Raw genomic sequence first — 23,446 nt, forward strand, 5'->3', positions numbered from 1 at the left:
TGAAAATATATATAATCGATTTATTGTGAAGGATTGCACACATAGACAAAAGGGATTAAAATGCAAATCACACGTCAGTGAGACCTTAGAAGATCGGCTGCCTCTTGCACGTGCCCCAGCTGGGCACCAAAGCCGCACCCAAGCGTGTAACCTGACTGGGAATTGAACGGGTGCCCTTTCACTTTGCGGGATGATGCCCAACTGACTGAGCCACTCGGTAGCGTGCTACCGTGATATCTTTTTGACTTAGTGCTACTTTGGAAGTTTATAGTCAAATGTTTGAATATTTCTAATTTTATATATGTATAAATTTTATTTTTCAATAAAATTTTAGTACAGTTCTGTATTCAACATCATTTTGTATCCAAACTATTGGAATTTCACCCAAATTTGCTGGAAAGAAAAAAATGAAAGCAGGGACTAGAATAGATATACTTTTAAATTTCTTTATTTATTGATTGGCGGCAGAGAGGGAGGAATTTGTTGTTCCATTTATTTATGCATTTATTGATTGACTCGTAGATGGAGAGCAGATGACAGCTGGGGGCGCGGAGGGTAAGGGGCAGAGGGATGTAGCGAAAGGGAAAAAGGACTCACGCACATGGACAGCAGTGTGGTGATAGCTGAGGGTGGGGAGGGAAAAGGGGACTAAATGGAAAAAAATACAATAAAAATTAAATAGAAAAAAAAATTCAGAGACTGAAAGTAGCATGGCAGTTGCCAGGCTGGGGAAAAGAAGAAATGGAGCGTTAGTGTTTAATGGGTACAGAGTTTCAGTTGGGGAAGCAGGAAAAGTTCTGGAGATGGATAGTCCTGGACACCTAATCATTTGTTTTATTTGCATATTTTCATATCATGAAACTTCGTATACAACACATTCAGGAACTCTGGGTATGGAGCAGGCTAGTCCCTCATGGTTTTAGTTCCTTTTCCTCCAACAGAGCAGATCTTTTTGATAAAATCTGTCTTTGAGAATCATCTGTTCTGTACATACACATTGGCTTTGATTAAATGGGTCTCTGTGTTTCAGAGGCAAATGTTCTAAGCCTTTTGGACAACTCCCTCTGAAAGAGAGCGAATGCTAGGAAAAGGAAGCCTGTGTCTACCCTGGGAGACGGTGGGACAGAATGACAGAAGGATTTATGGGACCCTAGTCTGAAGGGGAGGGACAAGAGAGGAAAAAGAAGAAGGAGAGGCAGGAGAGGGGGCTAGAAGAGAATGAGAAAGAAGTGGGGGCAGAGAGAGAAAGAGAGACACAGAGAGAGAGGCCGATAGAGCTTCTCTACGTTTCCAGCCCCTTGGTTCCCACTGCTATCACCAAGTTCAGGTCAGAGGAGAGAATGCTGAACGAAGAACGGCGACCGCCTTCCCAGTTGTACCTGTGCCTCTAGTTTCACCCCAAGTCCATTCTTCACACGGCCTCCCCAAGACTAAGGGCTACGGGAGCCTGTCCTCTCCCTCCATTGCTCTTCTTTTAGCCCATCCCCACAGCTGGCCACACTTGATGAGAAGCATCGGTGGCGCCAAGGAGCCTGTGAGTAAGAGGTGGTGTGGTCTTTGCTTGCCAGTGGGTCTGCAGCCGGGGAGCCTGGTGGCATTGTGACCTCCCACATCTTCCTCTAAAGGGACCTGGAGTCATGCTAATGATTGGCCAGGCTGAGACCTTACCCTCTAAGGAAGGAAGCTGAAGAGGAAATCCCAGTTGCTTTTGCTGCTTTCTGGCTGTCCTGAGATCTTTAAGCAGGTATGTGCTCTGCATCATTCGCAGCTGAAATTCCACGCTTAGCTACATTTATAACGAAAAGGAAAGTATCATGTTCCGCTGCCAGGCGCTAGCTAAACATTCTACCAGCGACAGTTAGAACGCCAGGTTGTTGTGTATGTGTTTGGAGAGAGTTTAGTTGTCATGGTGTTTCTGACCCTGTTCCCTATGTTGAAGTGTGTGCTGCTCAGAAACGTTCCATTCCGCCCCTCACATCACGGAGCACTTCTGCTCCGCCGTCTGCTTGATTTCCGTGAAGGTGGCCTGGGCCTTTTCTTTTATGGTATCCAAGTCCATGTTCTGCAGATTCTGTAACTGCCCAAGAATAGAATCCTTATCTTCTTCCTCTTCTTGATCCTCATCCACCATTCTCCGGAGATCTTCGGGCAAATCCACATCGTTTCCAGCCATCTGGATTCGGTTCTCATCCATTTCACTCTACGCGGAAAAACAAATGCAAAGCTAGAGAGGCCACTCCAAAACACAGACAGACAGACAGACAGACAGACAGACAGACAGACATTCACAGCAGCAGCAAAATAAAGGCCTGTTGAGGGATGAAGGGAATGGGGTGCTTGGCTGGGCCTGGTGGCTGCCGTGGGGCCAGGGGTCCTGGTGGGGACACCCCGCCTTCAGTGCATGTGGGTGGATCAGCACCTCTAGCACAGTGGTTTCCAGAGTGTGGTCCCTGGACCCAGCAGCCGCAGCATCCTCTAGCAACGCGTTAGAAAGAGTCATTTTCAGCCCCGCCCCCCAGACCTACTGTACCCGACACTCCCGGGCGGGGCCAGCACCCTGTGTTTTAAGAAGCTCTCTCTGTCTTGCCGATGATGCAGAGTTTGAGAATCCATACCAGCCTGGCTGGGCAGCTCTGCAAGCTTGGGTGTCTATCAGCCCCAGGCCATGGCCCTGGCCGTCTTATTCTGGAGCATAGGGTTTGGGTTCCCGCTGGCCTGGCAGTGCTCCGCCATTTTAGTCATCACTCTTGAGTGGCAACTTCTGCTTAGCCGTTGCCCCTTTCATCCCTTCTACTAGGCTGGGGCGTCTTGTGGGAGCTGGGTCACGTCAGCCTCAGCCGGCATCCTCGGCACCCGGAGGCAAGTCTGGCACAACACCCTTGTTGGTTACGTGGGCCGTGGATGGCGCGGCTCCCTCTCAGCGTGCTGACTGTCCAGCCACAGCGTCCCTTACAATTTCACCTTGTGGTTCCAGCCATGGCTATTTCTGAATTTCCCAGAGCATGCCACCTGGTATTAAAAAGCCTTGTGTTTTGTAATGAGAGAAGAATCTAAAGAAAAAGTTTCTCAGGGAAAGGTAAAGCTCGTTGACAGTCCCAGCTGGCTGCTATCAGATTATCCTCTGAGATTGGGTTGTAACAGAAGGCAAACTAGGCATCAGGGGCAGATGAGATTAGACAGAGTGTCAGGAAAGCGAAAGATAGGAAACACCTAGGTCCACTTGAGGCTGACCTCGATAGGCGTTTGGAATTTGTCACCAGAGTGCATGACAAATCTCATGAAGATAAAACGATCTTAATCTTACTCAGACCACATTGATTTGATTTTAGAAAGATCTTTGACACCTGCTGAGTCCCCAGGAGGAGTTAAAGTCAGCACCTGCAGAGAGAGAGACGCCCATTAACAAACCTGGGTGACATGTAAACTTGACTCTCCATCTGTAAACTGGGCCTCTGAGGGCCTTTCCCCATTCAAACTGCTCAAGGCTCCATACTTCTTTAGCAGATCCTTCCAGAAGCTGGAGGCCTTTCTGCAGAGCTCCTTGTCTTTGTTTCTCTGGGCAGCGTAGCAGAAACAGCTGGAGAGGCAGATTCCGAGGCAGAGGAGACAAAGCCCCGGAGGCAGGGGCCTCGCACTGGCCTACCCGAGGACTCTGACAAGGTCCACTCCCAGCGATGCCTCCCGAGGTCGCTGCAGCCTCTCCCCGCACTTGGCCAGGCCGTGGCCCCTCAAAGCGCTTAATGGATTAATTAGTTCCTCGTCAAACTGTTGTGGGGATTAATTAGTTAGCTAATCCCCAGGGGCCCTCAGCCAATCCTCTCTGTCCATTTATTTTTTTTATTTACCTGTCCTAGAGCTTGCCTTCCTTGCTGATCACCCTCGGGCGGTTTTGCAGGAAGGAGAGGAGACAGGACAGAATCAGACACCTGCCTTCTCTTAATACCATGGGCTTGTTTTGAAAAGGGACTCCTGGGAATTCTGACACCGCCCCCCCCCCCGCCCCCATCAGCCCTCTAGTTGGTGATAGGATCTCTGGGCTGTCACCAGGTCCTCTGAGGGGAGGGGGGCACGGTTTGCACCTGTACTTGTGACTCCTGCATGGGTCAGCCCCAGCCGAAGGCCTTGCTCTCTGCACCTCACCTCTGGCCTAGGAGTGGCGCCATTTTTGCTGAGTAGGTTCAGCTTCCCGAGCAACCTGGGCCTACCTGTTGCCCATTTGTCACTAGGCCCTCAATTCCGGGAGAAAGCCACCGAGAGGACCCAGCTTGCCTGCCCCTCGACAGGCCCCTCTCGTGCCTGCGGGACGGGGGATGAGTACTGATGGAGGTCCTGGCTCACCAGCTCGCCCTCTTTTTTCCCACCCCCTGGCCCCACCTCTCCCTGGAAACCTTGCCCACGTGGTTCCCAGGAGCCCCGCCCTTCTCTTCTGCCCTAGCAATAGGCGGGCAGGCAGCTCAGTGGACCCTCAGGGTGACAGACAGGTGCAGAGGCCAGGGCTGGCCCCGGAGGGCGTTTAAGCAGGAAATTTGGGGTCCTAGGCAGTCGGGGTATGGTCTAAAAGAGGGTGTGGGCTCTCGGTGGGCCTGTCCCTTTGGCCCTGCAGACTTCTCATTCCATGTGAAGGAGGGTGGCCTGAGAAGGGACAGAGGGGAGCTCTCTGTCCAAGGCAAGCGGCCCAAGTTGTCCGCCTAAAGCAGCTGTGGGTGCGGTCAATGCTGTGGCCAGAGTCCTATAAGCTCCATCCTTCCAGAAGGACAATGCTACTGACCATCCTTCAGCAAACAGGCGCTTCTGGGGTGGCTCTAGACTGCAATCTGTTTCCCTGGGCTTCAGCCTGGGCTGGGGACACCTTATGACTAATCCTAGGAGGTCTGTATTAAGTAGGACAGGGCCGGTGAGTGGCCTAGGACAAAATGAAGGACACTGGAACAAAACCCGGACCCCCAGCCTCATTAGCCTTGGGTCCTCCCCGAGTGAGCGAGCTCAGGCCGAGGACAGGCCAAGGGCCAGGGTCCCATTCGTATTGCGAAAAGCTGCCGTGGACGCAGGCTGCCGTCCCGCAGAGACGGCCCATGACAATGAGGAGATTATGGGGTTTGCAGTCGGGAGACCTGGTTCGGGTCTCAGTTCTGTCATTCTCCCTCCTCCTGACCTTGGACAATCGCCTTGCACTTCCGGTGCCCAGTGGGAGGGCCCCTGAGAGGACGCTGAGCAGACTGAAGGAGACGTTGTGAAACGGACTTGTAAACTTCTAAGTCGGGAACAAACGGGGCCCGTGGTTATTAATATTTTAGAGGAAGAAGGGCAGGTTGGTGTCAAGGTCCCTGCTGCAAGGGTCCCTGGGATACAGGGGGCATGGACAGAGAAACAGGGGGTGGGGGAATATTGGTCCTTAAGAGAAAGAGCCGGGGGAGAGCAAGCACTTAAGGAGACTAAGTGGGATTTACACAGAGGACCACGGGCAGCCTCAGGTCCTCCTGCCTCAGGAGCCACCCTGCAGATGGGACCTAGTCTGCAGCCCAGACAATGAGTGTCTCGTCCAGTCTCTCTGCTGCCCACTGGCAGATCTTAGGCTGGGGAGACCAAGGGTATTTTGACACCGTTCACACATCTAGGAAAGGCAGTAATGCCTCATTGAACCCCACAAATATAAATGCGATTACAGCCAAAAGGAATCAAGGCCGGGGGCGGGGAGGTGCTGAGAACCATGGCATGGTGAGTGAGTGAGTGAATGAATGAATGAACGAACGAAGTGAACCGGCACACAATTAGGGAGCTTATAGGCTACACTGTGTTCCTAGAGGGTCTGTTTCAGAGGTCTTCTCATTTCTAGAAATCTTACCAATTTGGTATATTGTTTAATACAGTTAAGAGCTAATTATTGTTATGCTGGCTGACCAGACTCAGTTTTAATCTCTTGGTTTTTAACCAGATTTATAATCTTAATCACCAGGGCTGAATGCCCCATTACTTAAAGAGCCCCGTATCCTGCCTTTGTTCTCTGTGACTGATTTCCGACTTTTCACTGAAGGGTATGCATGGCCCTGGATCCAGACTTCCTATGTCCTGGATCTCAATAAACTGGCCTTCACCTTGCAGCAAAGTTGAGAGACTATGACAAACTATCAAGAAGGTTATATAGTCAGAAAGCTGGGTGTTCACCAAACGCTCTGTTAGAGTCCAATCAATCCAACTTGGTGTTTAAGCAAATACCAGTGTATTTGATACTAGGCAGATTTGATTTGTTTGGGGTTTGTTTATCTATTTTGGTCTACAGGATACCAAACAGCTAGATTAATGGATTTCTTCCACTGTGGTTGAGCTGAACTAACATTTGCTATTTCCAGATTTGTGGGGATCATGGACTTCAAGTCACTTGCCTTCATCAGCCACCCCTCACTGTCCTGGCTGTGAGTGAGGGTGCTGCTCTGGCCTCTTAACAAGGTGACAGCGACCCCTGGTCCCTGTTCTGCCAGGGCTCACAGACCTTAGGAGAGTGGGACTGTAGAGCGAAGAATACAGCCAGTCAACAAATACCTGTTCCATAGCAAGTGCAAGCCAGCAAAGTAGTGGGGATCTGGGCCAGACCAGGGGACGTAGGCCTGAGGTTTGGGGGATCCAGGCTCCGGAAGACACTCATCCTTGTTCTGACTAGTGGCTGTGGAAGGCCAGAGCCAGGTTCATGTTCTGTCCCCTGGGACAGTGGTCCTCAACCGTCTCTGTACCTCTGAAACGTAGAGAAATACCGATGACCAGGTCCCAACCCCAGAGACTTGGCTCTCATGGTCGGTGGCGGCCGTCCAGACAGCAGGACTTTCAAAAAGCTTCCCCTGTGATTGTGGGAGTGGGGTGAGAGCCTCGTGCCAGGCTTGCTCGCTGCTCCTTCTGCTACATCCCACTGGCCTTTCCTCTTCAGCTACATCACGAGCCCTCCGCACATCTGCATGAGGACAGTTGCTGCAGATTCGACTTCTGGAATGATAGGCGTCCGTTTCCATGTTAGTGTTGATTGAGAGTGTGCATGTGTAGGGCCCTCCGTGGAAGGAGAGTGTGGAGAACCAGCTTGCACACCTTGCACTTCTTCCTGCACGCAGGCATCCCACGGAGACTCACTCTTCAAGGCCGCTTCTCCGAGTCTGTCACTTACAGATGAGGAAACCCAGGTCTGGTGAAGATGCTGCATTAAGGTCACTCAGCCGGTCAGGGGACGAGAGCCCAGCGTGGCCGCCAGGCCCAGAAGGAAAACATAGCCCGTGGGGGCAGAGAGGCTTGGGGTCTTAACTTGCCTTGCCATTCACAGTCTGTGCGGCCTTGGGAAGTCACTGTCCCTCTCTCAGCTGGGGTTCTTATCTATGAAGGGGACATAATACCTACCTGTCAGAAACACATATTAAATTCCCACTGTGCTGGGACTTTCTTCCCTCCCTCCCTCCCATCCCCTAGGACATGCAGCTCCAAGGGCGCCAGTACAAGGAGCACACTGGGCTGGGGCTTGACGGGGCGGAGGAACGGAGGGCCCCTGGCTGGGCCGCTGATGGCCTCCCCACCAGGCCACCAGGCCACCAGGAACAGCTGCTCAGAAGCAGGACGTTTGGGTGTCCCGCTGACCAGCCAGCTCCCAGCGCTCCTCATTTGAAGGAGAGGGGCAAAGAAAGGTTCATAGAATCATATCTTTTTTGAAGAGGCAAATTGTAAGCTCAATTCTAATGGAGCTTTCAGTGTGATATTTTGAAAGACAGTTCTATTGATAGACTGTTTTCTGTCTTCATTTTTATTCACACTAAACGATGCCCTGAATACAGCAGACAAACACCAGGTGTGATTAAATCATGCAGCTCAGCAGGGGGCCTGACATTATTTTTCAATGACTAACCTAGATTGACAATTCCAGTAATAGGATTAGGGTTCATTGTGGAACTGTTTTGTCTTATTAATTTGGCTTGACTTACATATACATTTTGAATTGGCTAGGAAGAGGGGCCCTTTTGTTTTTAGATAGAATCTTATGGCTTTATTTATAACATACTACTTCCTCTATTTGAAGGAATGTGACATCTTAATTATAATGTCAAGGAGCCTTTGCATTTTATACAAAACTATAATTTTGTATTGTAATATTATAATGTTGAATCCAGACTTGGTCTTTTCATTTATTTTATTTTCATGTAACTCTCATGGTGGATAGAGCCTTTCCGCTGTTTTTGATACTTTGTTCTTTGGGTGTGGTTCCTTTTCTTTCCTTTTCTCCAAGAACATCAACAATTCAGCAAACATTTTACACAAAAGTTCTTCATGCCAGACACCTTACAAGGCATTGAGCACAAAGGTAGAAAACTGAGCCCCTTTTTTGTTAAGGAGCACACAGTCCCGTTGGCGACAATATTCAGGGTGGTAATGACATAAGAGACACGTACTCCATATTAGAGGAGCAAGGAGGAGGGTGGGGAGAGGGAGGCCATGGGAGGTTCTGGAAGAACTGGCACTAGACCTAAGTCTTACAGGAGGGAAAGGGACCACAGGGAGTGGGGTATAGGGAACAAAGCAGGAAGAAGGTACAGTCCAGGCAGGGAGTGGCAAGAGGTGAGGTTGGAATGACAGAGGCCGCATCATGGTGTACGGACCAAGCGGTTTGAACTTCATTCCAAAGAGTCATGGCAAGTCCTTTTTTTTTTTTTTTTTTTTTTTTTTTTTTAACAGCAGGAGAAGAACAGGACCAGATTTGCATTTGCATTTTGGAAACCTCACTCTGCCATTTTAAGGGGAGCAAGACCCAAATCGAAAAGCTATCGAAGAGCTGTTATAGTAAGAGAGATGAGAAAGGAGGAGGCCTGCACTTGAGGATGGGGTTGGGAATTATTCAGGAGGGGAAATTAGGGTGCCTTGATCATTTGCTGGAGAAGGAAGGAAGAGCCAAGGGCGACTTCTGGTTTCCAGCGGCGGGGGCTGGGAGGCGCTTTCTGGGACGAAGGTCACAGGAAGGGCAGGTTTAAGGGACAATGACGGCCTCTGTCCTGGGTATGAGGTTAGAGGAGCCCCAGGGACAGCTGACATTTAGGGAAAAGGTGCAGGCTGGAGGTCTGCACGTCAGATCACAGATAGGTGGTAGCTGAAGGCCACAGCAAGGTGTAGCCATCTGAGGGAGCACCGTGGAATACTCCAAAATTTGGGGCGGACAGAGGGAGGGTAACCCATGGTGAAGACAGAGAAGAAACAGTGGGAGGGGAATGAGAACCAGAGGGTGGTGTCCAGGAGCCAAGGACAGAGACGGCTGCAGGGAGGAAGCAGTGACCAGTGCTTAACCCGACAAAGAGAAACGAAGAGTAACGGAATGACTGGGCTCAGAGTCTGAAGGAGGAAGTTTCAGCAGAGCAGTGGCAACCAGTCCTTTAGGGAAGACACTTAGAGAGCACTTTTTACTCCAAAAGTGCTGTTTGGTTGTTTCCATGGGGAGAGATTCAACTCCTTTATAAGAGAGGCCAACAGAGAGAAAAACCTGAAAATACAGGATTAATAGAACGGGACCCAAGTCTCACATGAGCGTCATGGCTTCCTGCAGCGTCTGAGGTCCTTGAATTAGTAGAGATCCAAAAACCAGAGGAGATCAACAGAGGGGACGGGTATGTGAACGTGGTCATGACTGATGTCCTTCACGAGGTGGGCTTCGGATTACTGTCCTTTGGTCACTGCACTTACTTGACTCCTTACATCATCACTGCAATTAAAAGTGATCATCAAAAGACGGGGTGAGGAGCGGCAGTGCCCACGACAGTAAACAAGCACCTGGAGGGGGGCCTTTTACGGCGCGTCTGCCGGGCGCGGGCCCACACTGCTCCTGCTCGCAAACCCCAGCTTCCTTTCCCCAGTCAGTGACCGGGCGACAGCACCCATTTTCATGGGAAACGCCGGTCAAATAATTTATTTAGAAAACACAGTCCTGATCCCTAAGTGTGACATTGTTATCCTCATTGAACCTGACAGCTGCTGGGAAGACATTTCCCTCCAATCTGCTCTCCGTTGGGCCTGTGTGAAGGGCAGGGCCCAGACCGCCTCCTGCTAGCTATGCAGCCCCGGACGTGACCCTGGGGAATTGTGGGTGATGTGCCCGGGTCGTCCCTCATTAGCTGGAGGACACGTTGCGTGTGTCCAGCTCCCTGTGGACTGTGAATACGGTTAGTGTGGCGGCGTGCCCGACGTGGACTTTATAAGATGGCGCAGGACTAAGAATCCTGCAAAGCTTGAGGGAGGGGAAGGTTGTTAGGAGCCCAGGAAGACCCTGGTGACCCTTTCCTTCTGTCCAGAGCCATTTAAAAAATTTTTTTTGTTGTTAGGCAGTTGTGTTCAGTTCTCACGTCTACCATGCTGGGTGGAAGGACACAGGCTGCAGCGGTGTCCAACCTGCGGCCTAAGAGGGCTACGAATGTGGCCCAACACAAAATCATTAATTTACTTAAAACATTATGAGGTTTTTGTGATTACATGGTGCAGTGCATGTAATGTGCGGCCCCAGACAACTCATCTTTTTTCGATGTGGCTGAAAGGTTGGACCCCCTGGTAGGGGGATAAGGGGAGAATGGGACAGGAAAAAGGAGCCGGAGAATACGGAGGCTTGAGACCCTACTTATTTCACTGTGACTGTTTGTCACAGTGAGCTTGGGGAAGTCCCTTAATTTACAGGAGTTTAATGATTATGCATTGAGTGTACACGTATGTCATGTGCTTTTCTGTAGATAAAAAAAGCTCAGTAGAAAGAGAACTAACCCTCAGACACTGGGCTCAGGGAGCCAAAGTGCCCCTGGTGGCTCAGGAACCCGCACCTGGGCTAGGAGAGGCTTAGCGGGGTGGAGGAAGGGGCCTCTGGCGTGCTCCCCAGGTGACCCTGCCTGGCCCAAATGACAATAATTGTTAATGGCAATACCGTTGTATTGTCTCCACAGCAAAAGCCTCCGTCCTGGCAGACCATGCCTGGGAGGGTCCACTGCTCCGAGGGCCCCTTGCAGCCTGTCCCCACCTGGGTCCCTCGCAGGAGCTGCCGCCTCCTGCTTTCTGACAGCTGCTCCTAGGAGGGCCACCAGGCTCCTCCGGGCTTGCTGGCACAGCAACCACTTTAGACTAAAATGTGCCATCAAAAGAGTGGACTCTCACTGTCTCTGCTACAACCGACGTCCCCGCGGAAGAGCTGAGGACAATCACAGCGAGGATGCGTTTCCCTGGGGCTGCCGGCGCCCGCGGAGGCTGGGGACACTAGGGGGCGCGAGGGGCCTGGATCCGTCCCCGCGCAGGCTGCCGCGGCCGCCGGCTCCTCGCAGAGCCAGGCTCCGGCTTGGACAGGAGCGGCCACAGTGCGTAGACAGAAAGCTGTCGCCGAGCTCTGATTGCAGGGCTTGGAAATGCGGCCGTTCCCCAGCGCCCCTTTCCAGCCTCAGAGGCTATTGCAGGCCCGCTGCACCCAGAGCCTCAAGGGGGCGCGTGGGAGGGGAACCTGGGACTGACACCGGGGGGGCGGGGGCGGGGGGGGGGCAGAGCAGGTACCCAGGGCGGGGGCCGGATGTCAAGGGCAAGGTGCTGCGCTGGCCACATCTGAGGATAACTGAACAAAGTGGAATAAGATGGATCATATTCCCCCACCCCAAATGTTGATTTTGTGTGGTGTACTTTCTATTCATTGCCGTTTTATGGATAGTGCGCATTGGATTAGAACTTCCCTGTGCTCTCCAAAAAGCAGACAGTTGTATTATTAGTATTTTTAGTGTTTTCTACACCACAGGCGAATTCCTGAAGCGTGTGGGTAGAATCCAGTTTTAGAAAACGCAGCCACAACACAGCAGGGTCCAGGGAGGCCCCGGTCTACCTGCAGGCTCAGCAGCACCGGGTTCAGCGATTTTCTCATCTGTTCTTTTGGATTGTATCTGGAAATCAGTCCGCGACTCGCAGGTCTGCGGCCAAGCCATCAGACAACACAGGGGAGGGAAAAGCCTCGTGCCCGGCTGCTGGGGGTGGCATTCTGTGACACTTCACTGGAATAATGAGTAGTACAGGTTGTCCCCAAGGTCTCTGCGCAGTTTCAAGCCACAAGGAACTCCAAAGTGCACTGAAACTTGGGTCGCCTGAAATATTAAGGGTAGAAAGAGCAGAGACCTTGGGGCTGATGGTGGGGGTGTTCACGTCCTGTTGTACGTCACTCTTAAGTTCTAATCCTGGCTGTCACTCAATGGCTGTGGGTCTTTACAAAAAAAAAAACAAAAAACCCAAAACAAAAAACAAACCAAAAAACCAAAAACCCCTTTAGTCTTTATGCCACCCAGGGCTGCAGGTGCCTCGTGCTGAAAGTGGCATTAGTTCCTTAGATGAACTCCAGGGTCTCTGTCAGGGGCCATGAAATTACCAGGTGAGGTCTCCTGCGCGTTAAGCATCTGAAGCAGTCCAGCGAAGGGGGTTGGTGAGCAATGGTAAATCATGCCTGGAAAGATTTGGGCTTCGCTGTTAACCACTTGATGACTTTGTCCTGGTTCCTCCCACCTCTAACCCCCAGCCCATGTTGAACAACACCCCATACAGACCTGGTCGCTATCGCTCCCCAGGCAGAGCCTGTCCCTCTCCAGGGAACCTATGAACGTGCACATGTCATGGCTGTGAGTCTGTCCCCTTCCCTTAGCCTCTCTCAGAGGGGGCTCTTGTGCCAAAGAATAGCTGGGCTCAGAGACATGGCAATTATTTTTCTCTGAAGAGCATCAAAATCCTGCTGCTAAGCGTAGAGGTGCTGGCCCCGGAGGACCTGGAGGTGAGCAAAGCCACTGGCTCACCATGAAGGAGGAAACGATCTGAAGCTCAGGCCCTTGAGGTGCAGGGGCCTCAACTGTTGCATTGTTGATACACGTCAGTGTGCTCCCCACAGTCTTCAAGACCCGTGGTGGTCGTGAATCAGACTTCTGCACATGGATACAGTCACAGCCATAGTAAGAGCGGCCATATTTTGAGCTCTTTCCATCAGTCAAGCACTGTCCTAGGCCCTTTACCTTATATAGGGAGGGCAAAAGTAGGGTTACAGTTGTGAGTATTCGGGTATTACTATTTATTAATTATTGTATGGTTTTCCATATGAACAACTGTAACCCTACTTTTGCCCATTCCCATATTATTGCAGACTAAGACCTTACGAAGTAGGTATCATTGTCCCATGTCATAGATGGGGAAGCTGAGGCTCAGGCATTCTTAGAAGCCACCTGAGGTTGCCCCATGTCAGAGTGGCAGAGCCAGTTCTTACAGCCCACAGAAGGACAGCAGAACAGCTCACAAAAATACATCCTTAAAAAGCTCCACTTTTGTGAAAGAGACAGGGCCAGTAGGTTCTGTGTGTGTGTGTGTGTGTGTGTGTGTGTGTAATTTCCGCCTCATCCCAAACAAGGTTTGTGGTGCTGAATCAAATGCACCCAAGGCTGGAGGCAGGAGCGTCAGTTCAGCAGCATAAACCCGAGTCAGGCATCCTGCCTGGGGGTGTGGGGGGGACACAGGGCTGAAGACACCAGTGACACCCTGGGAGCTTCAGGGAAGTCCACCAGACCTTGGGAGTGGAAGGGACAGTGTTTAAAAACGCTCCACTCTTCCAAATTGCAAGCACAGTGGGGAAAACACATGCTAAACCAGAATACAGGAAGCAGAAAGCAAGGTGTTCTTTTCAAAATTCCCTGATCTCAAGTGAAAGTGAGTTCAAACATCATTGTGAGCTTTCCGGTCCTGGGTCTTAGGGATCCATCTCTCCCACAGGGTGGGGCTCCTTGAACTCTTTAGTGACCTAAGCAGCGACCGTGCATGGGCAGCGGGCCTTCTCCTCGTGTCTCCTGCTTGGGGCTTCTGACGTCAGCTTTTTGAGGACCTACATGGGTCCCACTGGGGCCATTGGTTTAGCAGCATTTTCTAACCCACCCAGCTGACTTAGAGGTATCCCTCATCCCAGGGGAAGGCGGGGGGGGGGGTGGGTAGTGCTGGGGGAGGATCGTGTACTTTGGAGGACTTCCCCTCTGGCTTCTCCAGGTGCAAGATGTTCTCATAGGAAGTATGCACCTCCAGAATATGAAGCTGAACACCAAGCCAACAGGAGACCGTGGAATCATTTAGAGGGGCTGGGCCATCCCCAGGTGGGGGTAATGAAAACTGAGCCAGGGAAGCTAAGCGCTGGGCCTCTGCCACCCCGGGCAAGCCTGGACCAGTGCCTCTGAGCCCTGCCACGCTTGTCAGCACCGCTTCCTCCCACCGTTCAGCCAGCGCAATAGAAACCAATGTGGAGCAGAGCACACGGTTGTAGCTTCTGGTGTGCAGTCGGCAGAGCCAACCCTGCCACGTCTCTAAACTGGCTCCTCCTCCAGAGCTTACAGGCTTGGTCCTTTCAGCCAAGATGGGGAAGCGGGTGGCGGGTGAGGAGCAGCCCCACCACATCGCTCCCCGGAAGAGGGAATCAATCATTCCTTTGACAGAGAGGCAGAACCAATGGACGGTAAGACCTCCTGGGCTCTGCCCTCTGGCTGGGTGGTCTTTGGCAGGTGGGTGCTTTCTTGGGGCCTCCATTTCCCCTCCTGTGAGAACGCACCTTACAGGACTGATGGGAGGGTTAAGTGAATCGATACAGAGCACTTGGAACAGCATCTGGCACTTAGAGCTCAGTGAATGGCAGCGATGATGAGTATCCCAGCTATGAATTTATATATGGCAGTCCTATAGTCTTTGGATAAACTGACATAAAAATGTCATCTACAGGTATTAACTTCATTTTGTTGAGAGGAAATGGAAGTTCACAGAGGCTGCATGACTGTAACCCAGTCTTTGTGAACCCCTAGTTCAGTGTTCTTTACACGCCACCAAAATGCCTCCGCTAAGATTAATATATGTACATGCATGTGTATATAATATATGTATGTATTCACATATATATATGTATAGATATATAATGTATATATACAGCTGCCCCCCCTTACCCACGGTTTCGTTTTCTGTGGTTTCAGTTACCCACGGTCATTCATAGTCCAAAAACATTAAGTGGAAAATTCCAGGAATAAACAATTCATACGTGTTAAATTGTGCGTTCTCGGTAGTGTGATGAGCTCTCACGCGGTCCCTCGGAGTCCTGCCTCGGCACGCATCACGCCTCTGTCCAGCCCCCCTCGCTGCCTCGCTCCCTGCCCGCGAGCTCCTGGGCAGCCGCCGTGGCTGTCGGAGGGACTGCCCCCGTGCGCAGTGCCTGTGCCCAAGTCGCCCTTGTTTTACTTACTAAGCCACAGTCACATGACCCTCATTACAGTATATTGTTGGAATTGATCTGTTTTATTATGAGTCATTGTTGTTAATCTCTCACTGGGCCTAATTTATAAGTTAAACTTGCCTAGCATGTCTGTATAAGAAAAAACATAGTATATCCAGTACAGGTTTCAGTACTACCCACAGCTTCAGGCATCCGCTGGGGGTCTTGGGACATATCCCCTGCAGGTAAGGGAGGGCTACTGTGTGTGTGTGTGTGTGTGTGTGTGTGTACATACATAATACACACATGAGCATGACCTCTTTGCTCCCTTGGCTGCTAATCAAACATCCTCCGTTGTTTTATTATGTAAGAAATGGCTGTTTGCTCCCTGGGGTAAGCGCATCTCACCTTTGGAAGTCTGTACTTTCCTCTCAGATGAACTCGGAGGCACGCCCTCTCTGCCTTTTTTTGTGTAAATGCAGCGTCTCTTTCCATCCTAAAAGGAAAAGAGTAGCAGAAAGAATCAAAGGACAGAGAAAGCTCAGGGTGTTCCAGCCCCTGCTCAGAGGACCGGGCGCTGGGCTGCCCTGAGGCGTGGGGGACCGGGCGGGGAGCTACATTTCTAACAAGCCCCTGACCTGACCGATTCCTAATCCAGCTGAACTATGCAGAGCTGGGGGTGCTTTGGAGACACGTGGTACTTGAGGATATAATAGAAAGCTGCGTCCCTACCTAGCCACCCCCCTCTAGGGGGATTCCCTTCCCAGTTTGGAAGGAGGCACCCCAAACAAAGTGGGGTAGATTGTGAAGTGCTCTGAGGGCCCCTACCTGGGCTTGTGAGCATGCTGGTTTGAAATAAACTCCCTTGCTTGTGATCCCGACCGAAGCAGGCAGCTTTGGGGATGTTGGTAAAGCTCACAATACTGCCTTTCCCCCTGCGCAGCACCCCCAGGAGCGCATTACTGGGGGCTGAATTTGCACGTGCGGCCCTGCCCTGGGGCTGGTCTGGATTGCACCAAGCTGGGTAAATGACACTTCTGCTCTGGGAACTGGGGATTGGGACTGAGGAAGACAGAGACTCACAGGGTGGCTGGGGCAGTGACAGGTGGACATGGAGGCCATTGGCTGCGGTTTTCCAGGGGCCACGTGGTTTGGGTGACAGGTGGAGGAGAGAGCTCACTGCTGAGAAGGACGAGCAACCCTGCACGTGGAGACAGAAGCAACCACAGGGACGGAAAAACCGCTCGTGGCTTCGCAGCAGCTCTCTGGTTCCTGGGTTAGGCCCCGCTGGGGCCTCATGGGATTTCTTTCTGCTCAGGGCTTTGGTGAAGCATCTTTGCATGAAGCATTATTTGCATTAAGATAAACTCCCTGTTTTTATTTTTAGGTGGCTACACTGGTTTCTATTCTTGACTGCAAGTTTTGAAACCATCTTAACTACGACAAGGAAGGCCGACTGAAGGCAGGGCTGGATTGGAAGCACTGGGCTGAAGCTGCTCCTGCCCCGCCCCTGGGCTCAGGCCCTCCGTGAACTGCCTGCCCGCCACACAATGCCAGGCCTGGACCAGGCAGGCGGAACGGTGGTTCAACCTGCTAGTCTGGAGAGGGAAGCAGAGTAAGTGACTTACCCATGACATCAGTGACCTGTGGCATGGATAGAAGCAGGTCTTTTTCCCCCTCCCAATATTTTATTATGAAAAATGTCAAACATACAGAAAAGTTAAAGGAATTTTACAGGGGAACCCATACACTCACCCTCTAGATTCTACAATGAGCGTCTTACTACATGCGTTTTATCATGTATTTATCCCCCTCTAACCATGCATTTTTATCCATCTTATTTTTTGATGCATTTCAAAATTATGAAAATCAGTACTCTTTCCCCCACTTTAACATGCGTACCATCAATTACAGCTATGTATTTGTTTATAGTTTTATGATCTATCCATTATCTCTATCTATCTATCTATCTATCTATCTGTCTATCTATCTATCAATTATCATCTTGTCCTATTGATTCTGTTTCCGGGTGCAACCCAAACCCCCATTAGGATCAAAGAAACATCACTGTCACCTGAGTACATCCCCTCACCCCCCCCCCCCCCCCGCACAACCCCTAGCATTAGCCACTGTCTATGCACCATTGTAGATTGGTTTCACCTGTTCTAGAACCTCAAACAAATGTAACCGTACACTATGCATCCTTTTGTATAGGCCTTCTTTCAATCAGTGTAAAATACTTTTGAGGTTTATCCAGGTTCTCTATTTATCAGTAGTTAGTTCCTTTTTATGACTGAGCATATTCTCTGTATGAATATATCATGTTTGGTCATTCATTCTGTTGTTGGACAGTTTTGGGCTCCTGCAAATGACACTGCTATGAACATTTTTGTACAAGCCTTTTTGCGAGCAGGTATATTCCCTTCTCCTTCCTAGACATGGAATTACTAAGTGGTAGGGTAATTTGGCTGACTAAGTATAGTTTTATTAGAAACTGTCAGACCTTTTCCCAAGTGATTATACTATCTTACATATCAGTAACCAGAAGAATTCTAGTTATTCACATTCAGCCATTCTGGTATGTGTGCAATGGTACCTTCGTGTGATTTTAATTTTCATTTCCATGATGACTAATCATATCAGGCTTTTTTTTTCATGTACTAATTGGCTATTTGTGTGTCTTTGAAGTATTTGTTCAACTTTTTTCCTCATTTTTTTGTATTTTTACTATTGAGTTGTAGAAATTATATATTTTTGATCCCAGTTCTTCATCAGGTATATTTTGCAAATATATATTTGTGTCTTGCCTATTTATTTTCTTGATGGTGTCTTCCAATGCACAAGTTTTTAATTTTGATAACATCTAATTTGTCATTTAAAAATTTTATGGTTATTGCTTTTAGGGTCATGTTTAAGAAATCTTTGCTTCCTTCCAAGTTGCAAAGATGTCCTATGCTTTTTAAAAGTGCTTTATAATTTTAGCTTTTAGGTCTTGGCCTGTGATGCGTATCAGAGTTCAGGTTACAAACGGTGCTGTGGCAGTTGTACCACAGTGAAGGTAAAGGGGGCTTTAATATCATTGAGAGGCATGGAGGGATAAGCGGACTGCTGTGTTATTTAGACCTGTCCAAGTATTCTATTTAAGGGTAGACCTCTTTCAGTATTAATGTTATCAGTAATTTTTAAAAATCTGAACATAGAAGTAAAATAAGAAAGAATGAGCAGTGGAGTACATTGGTGAGTAGGTTTGGTTTACAATTACGGGGGTCAATCCACCCCTTTTTTTAAAGAGAGGAGGGCAGGTTCAGAAGGCTTCTATTTGCTAGTATTCATTTTAATGCTTATATATAATCTGATGTATATGTAAGCGTCATGTATATATATTCTGATGTATACTCTCTACATGTCACTTGTGATGAACCATTTTGATGCCTACTTCTTTATATTGTATTCTTGGTGAGGAAGCTCTTGAAAACTCAAGCAATGGATGAGAAGACATGCCTCTTGCCACGGGGAAGAAGGCTGGCCCCATTGTCTTGCTATTATTTTTTATATTAGGTGACTACATAAATTTATAATACACACACACACACACACACACACATACACAATGAGTAGTTGGCAAATAATCCCATCCACTGATTGACCATACCATTTGGGTGTTTTGTCTTTGATCTACACAGAAATAAAATTAAAGAAAACCAAGACATTAGTTAATCAAACAGATGCCATATCTGCCAACAGATTTATTCCTCAGACATATTAAATATTTTATAGGATTTAGTGTATGATCTAAATTTCTGCCCTTTTTCTTTTTATGAGCCCGCTTGAGCCAGTAACATTTAGTGCCATGTTTGTTCTACGTCTGTTTCCTCATTATACTTGATTTTTAACATGCCATAGGCAAAACTAGCCAATATCTAAGGAATGCTGCCTTTTTTTTTTTTTTTTTTTTTTTGCCAAAGTATTATCTTAAGCACCTACATCATGCTTGCGGTTGTATTTGCTTTTTTACACTGACTTTCCTTTACTGCTGAGCCAAGCCTAATACCATTGGAGGTAGTTTCTAAGCCATGCTTTCTTTCAGAAAAAAATACAATGGATAACATTTCCATTACAAGCAGGCCTTTGTACTTTCTTAGTTAGCTCTAGGTCATTAACCTCTTCACTTACAATCATTTTAGCAAAAGGACTTAAGCAACTATTATGTACCTGATTGTCAGCAAAGAGCCATGGTGGCCAAATTATTTTTCTTTTGTAACATGAACATTTAACCTGAAGATTGATGTTTCATTCTTGGTTGATTACTTAAAGACTCTTAATTCTACCTTGGACTTAAAAAAAATACATATAGATTGCACTTATTTAAAGATAAGTCTTTAGCAGTGAAAAATTGTTATTGATATTCACACTCCATAATACTGAACTAAAATATTACTAATATTTTATTTTTATTACATTTCCTACAGCCAGGAGAATCTCTTCATTTTGGTGGGGGGGGTATGTGGCTGAAGTATTTAGGGGTGAAGTATAGGAGGCCTGTAACTTACTTTAGAAGTGTTCTATCCATCTGTCTTCTATCCAACTAGTCTACCTACAAGCAAATATGTCAAAATATCAGAAAGTGGTCGGTTCCATCTGATTTGAGACCTCAGTAATCTGAATCATCTGCCTATATATGGGTGTTCATTACACTGTTATATTTTTCTGTATCTTTAAAATTTTCATAATATACAGTCACAAATTTACATGTAGTTTTTGAGAAGCCAAGTCACATTGTGCTTTCTAGGCTGCTGCTTCCCCTCCCCCCACACATGAGGTCAAGAAGGCTGCACTAGATGTTCTTTAAGGCCCTCTTCCAGGTGCCAACCCTAAGTTCTCACAATTTGAAAGTTTTCTACTTGCCAGGAGGGTGACTTTTAGAAAAACTAAAAAGACAGGCTCACAATTTTTCATCTGAATAGTTAAATTGAGATCAATTAAAATGTGCCCCGATCAGAAAGCATTAAGCGGCTTTAAAAATGACACATTGATCCACCTATTACTTTTCATTTCTAGTCATGCAGGGGGAACATAGTCATTGCTGATGTTCCAAAAGCACCCCTTTAGCAGAGCACTCCCCTCGGGTGAGAGGCGAGCAGCACAGGGAAAGGCTCCGGAGAGCAGAGAGAAAGAAGCCGAGAGCGGACAAAGGTAAGGTCAGCTCTAATTTCCCTCGGCTTTTAAAGGGCAATAAAGTTGCGTGTACTCACTTCTCCTCGATCATTTGCTTCTGATATTCCTCATATTCCTCTCTAGTCATCCCTTGAGCTGCAGCAGGATCCGAGGCCCCTCCTTCTTCTTTTTTTTCTTCAGACCCGCCACCAAATCCTAAATTCTTTACCTGGTTGCTTATCATAGTTTTCATAAAGAAAGCCATCGTTTCTGCCCCAGAAAAAGAAAACCCAAAACTCAGACAAAATTTGAAGGAAAAAAAAAGGACAAAATTTCCAAATATCCTCAATGACAGTCACGCATTTAGGAGCAGAGGACTTTGCACAGACTCATCCCTCCAAGGGCGGCCTGATGGAGAAGAGTGGCTTGTGGGCTGTAAGCCGGATTAAAGAGGCGCGCTCCCTCGTGTGCGGACACAGATGGTTCAGATTACTGAGCCGTACAATCGGGTGGAACCGAGCACTTTCTGAACTAATACACTGAGCTAATTTCAGAGGGGGAAAGCATCCTTCCCATTCTCTACCCCTCCCTCCCCACTCATTTCTAAAATTTAAATTATAAGCACAGCAGGGCTTCTGCTTCAATTAAATCCATCACAGCTGACATTATATGGCTGGAGCGGAATTTCCAAATTCCAGCCCTGGAGCCTAATATCCTGTTGATCACTGAATCCAATGAGACTCACAATCCAAAATGCTTCATTAAGCAAAAATAATCCTTTGATCCATCATTTTATCTCATTGGACCTGTAAGTCCAGTGTGAGGATTTGCCTTTGTCTTGCTTGGATTCTCTCCTGCGTCAGGGGTTGCCCCGCCCCTTACATAAATACCCAAGGGAGGCAAGTCCAAGGGGAGCACCGGCGGGTCCACAATTTCCATCTGGAAGGTTGTGTCAGCCCTCTGCATTGAAAGCTGTCACACTTCTGCATGGAAGTGACGCTCTGGACAACTTCAGTGCTCCATCCACAGGAGAGGGACATGTGTGAGTCACATCATCGGTGTGTAAAGGGCCACCTTTTCCTCTTACAGACAGCCCACTTCCTGGGTGCTCCTTTAAGCTAGGTGGTGTCCGTGGAGAAACCCTTTGACAATGTTTTGTCATGCACCAGATTCTCAATGGTCGTGGTGTTCCTCGGGTCAGGGGAGGAATTGAGTATGGCTAAGACTTTAATCTACAGGAGTATCTTTCTAATTAAAGCACTCCAAAGCGGGGCTGGGCAGATGGGGGAGACGTGGGCTATTTGTCACTTATGCTTATTTTATCTGTAGACATGAGCCCTCCCAGAAAATAGATGACTGTCCTTCAGATTGTACAGAACGATATAATCTGGATTTTTGCCTAAAATGCTTGTTTTGTATATTTAAAGATCTGCTTTCCCATTTGCTGACCTACTTTAAAACATTGCTTTTTACTCAGAATATTTTATTTCAAGCTGGGTCTGCCTGTAGTTTATACCCCTTATTATCAATCCTTTTTAAAAAATTTTTTTGATTATGCTATTAGTTGTCCCAAGTTTTCCCCTTTGTCCCCCTCCACCCACTCCCTCAGGTAACCCCCCACCATTGTTCATGCCCATGGGTCATGCACATGGGTTCTTGGCTGCTCCATTTCCTATACTGTACTCTACATCCCCATGGCTATTCTGTAAGTACCTATCTGTACTTAATCTCCTCACCTCTTCACCCATTCCCCATACTCTCCTTCCCCCTGGCAACCATCAAAACCCTTTCCCATATCCATGATTCTCTGTTCTTCTTGTTTGCTTAGTTCACTTTTTAGATTGAATTAATAGATATGTATTTATTGCCATTTTATTGTTCATAGTTTTGATCTTAAGTCCCTTTAACATTTCATATAATAATGGTTTGGTGATGATGAACTCCTTTAGTTTTTTCTTGTCTGTGAAGCTCTTTTTCTGCCCTTTGTTTCTAAATGACAACTTTGCTGGGTAGAGCAATCTTGGCTGTAAGTCCCTGCTTTTCATGTCTTTCAGTATTTCTTGCCAGTCCCTTCTAGCCTGCAAAGTTTCTTTTGAGAAATCTGCTGACAGTCTTATGGCAATGCCCCTGTTGATAACTAGCTGCTTTTCTCTTTCTGCTTTTGATTCTCTCTTTATCTTTAATCTTTAGCATTTTAATCATGATGTGTCTTGGAGTAGGCCTCTTTGCATCCATCTTGTTTGGGACTCTCTGTGCACCCTGGACTTGCACGTCCATTTCTTTCACCAAATTAGGGAAGTTTTCTCTCATTATTTTTTCAAATAGATTTCCAATTTCTTCCTCTTTCTCTTCTTCTGGCACCTGTATGATGCAAATGATGCCAGTCAGCTGCGAGGACTGGCTGTGACCATTGGCCACCAACCTCCTCCCTCCGTGGAGGATCAGCTGTGCAGGGGCAGGTTGGTGGTGTTCCAATGTGGTCTGTAGCTGTCCTCTGGGTGCACAGGCTCTGGGGTTTCCTAGATGGTGCAGGCCAAGTTCAGCCCCAACCTGTTTTTTGGCCGGAGCCACCTGCCTGAGCTATAAAGCAATCTGAAAAGGCTGCTACCTGTATTGGGCTTGGAGACTCCCAGGTGAAGCCAAGCTGTGAATCTAGGCTGTTTGCTGCTAGTGCCAGGTCAGGGGCCCCTTAGCAAGAAGTATGGGGGCTGGGGGCTCACTGGGGCTGACTGTTGCTTGTTTGAGAGGATTTAGGAAGTTGTGAAGCATGAGCCAAGACCAGCCATTTATATGAAAAAGCTTGGGTGGGCATGTAAGTTGGAGATTTCTGGGGACCTCCAGGGTGGGGCAAACAGCATTAGCCACATTGATGTGGAGTCTGATATGGCATCCACCTGCTGGCTCTGTGGCAGTGTCAGGGGAGGATTCAGAAAAGGAACAATAGCCTCTGCTTGCCTTTCTGTCTGGGAAACAGCTGTCCCCCAGCTCTTGCCTTGAAGACAGACACTTCAGCTCCTCCCTCTATGCCACTGGAGCCTTTCAAGCTGCTACCCTGGTGCTGGA

The 23,446-nt window shown here is 48.4% G+C and overlaps 2 protein-coding genes across 3 annotated transcripts in view; both read right to left on the reverse strand.

Annotated features, from left to right (window-relative positions):
• LMAN1 (lectin, mannose binding 1) overlaps positions 1-23,446 on the reverse strand; it is an 89,804-nt gene that overhangs the window by 40,730 nt on the left and 25,628 nt on the right. The window lies entirely within an intron of this gene.
• On the reverse strand, positions 1,832-20,648 carry CPLX4 (complexin 4). Its single transcript, XM_054583748.1, has 3 exons — positions 20,482-20,648; positions 15,638-15,725; positions 1,832-2,200 (listed from the first exon to the last, which is right to left on the reverse strand). Exons 1-3 carry the CDS (start codon positions 20,646-20,648, stop codon positions 1,973-1,975), a joined length of 483 nt encoding a protein of 160 aa, XP_054439723.1. The 3' UTR covers positions 1,832-1,972.

The sequence above is a fragment of the Pteronotus mesoamericanus genome, unplaced genomic scaffold, assembly GCF_021234165.1.
Source record: "Pteronotus mesoamericanus isolate MK-2021 breed Mesoamerican mustached bat unplaced genomic scaffold, CSHL_Meso_final contig_74, whole genome shotgun sequence".
Taxonomy (NCBI): Eukaryota; Metazoa; Chordata; class Mammalia; order Chiroptera; family Mormoopidae; genus Pteronotus; species Pteronotus mesoamericanus.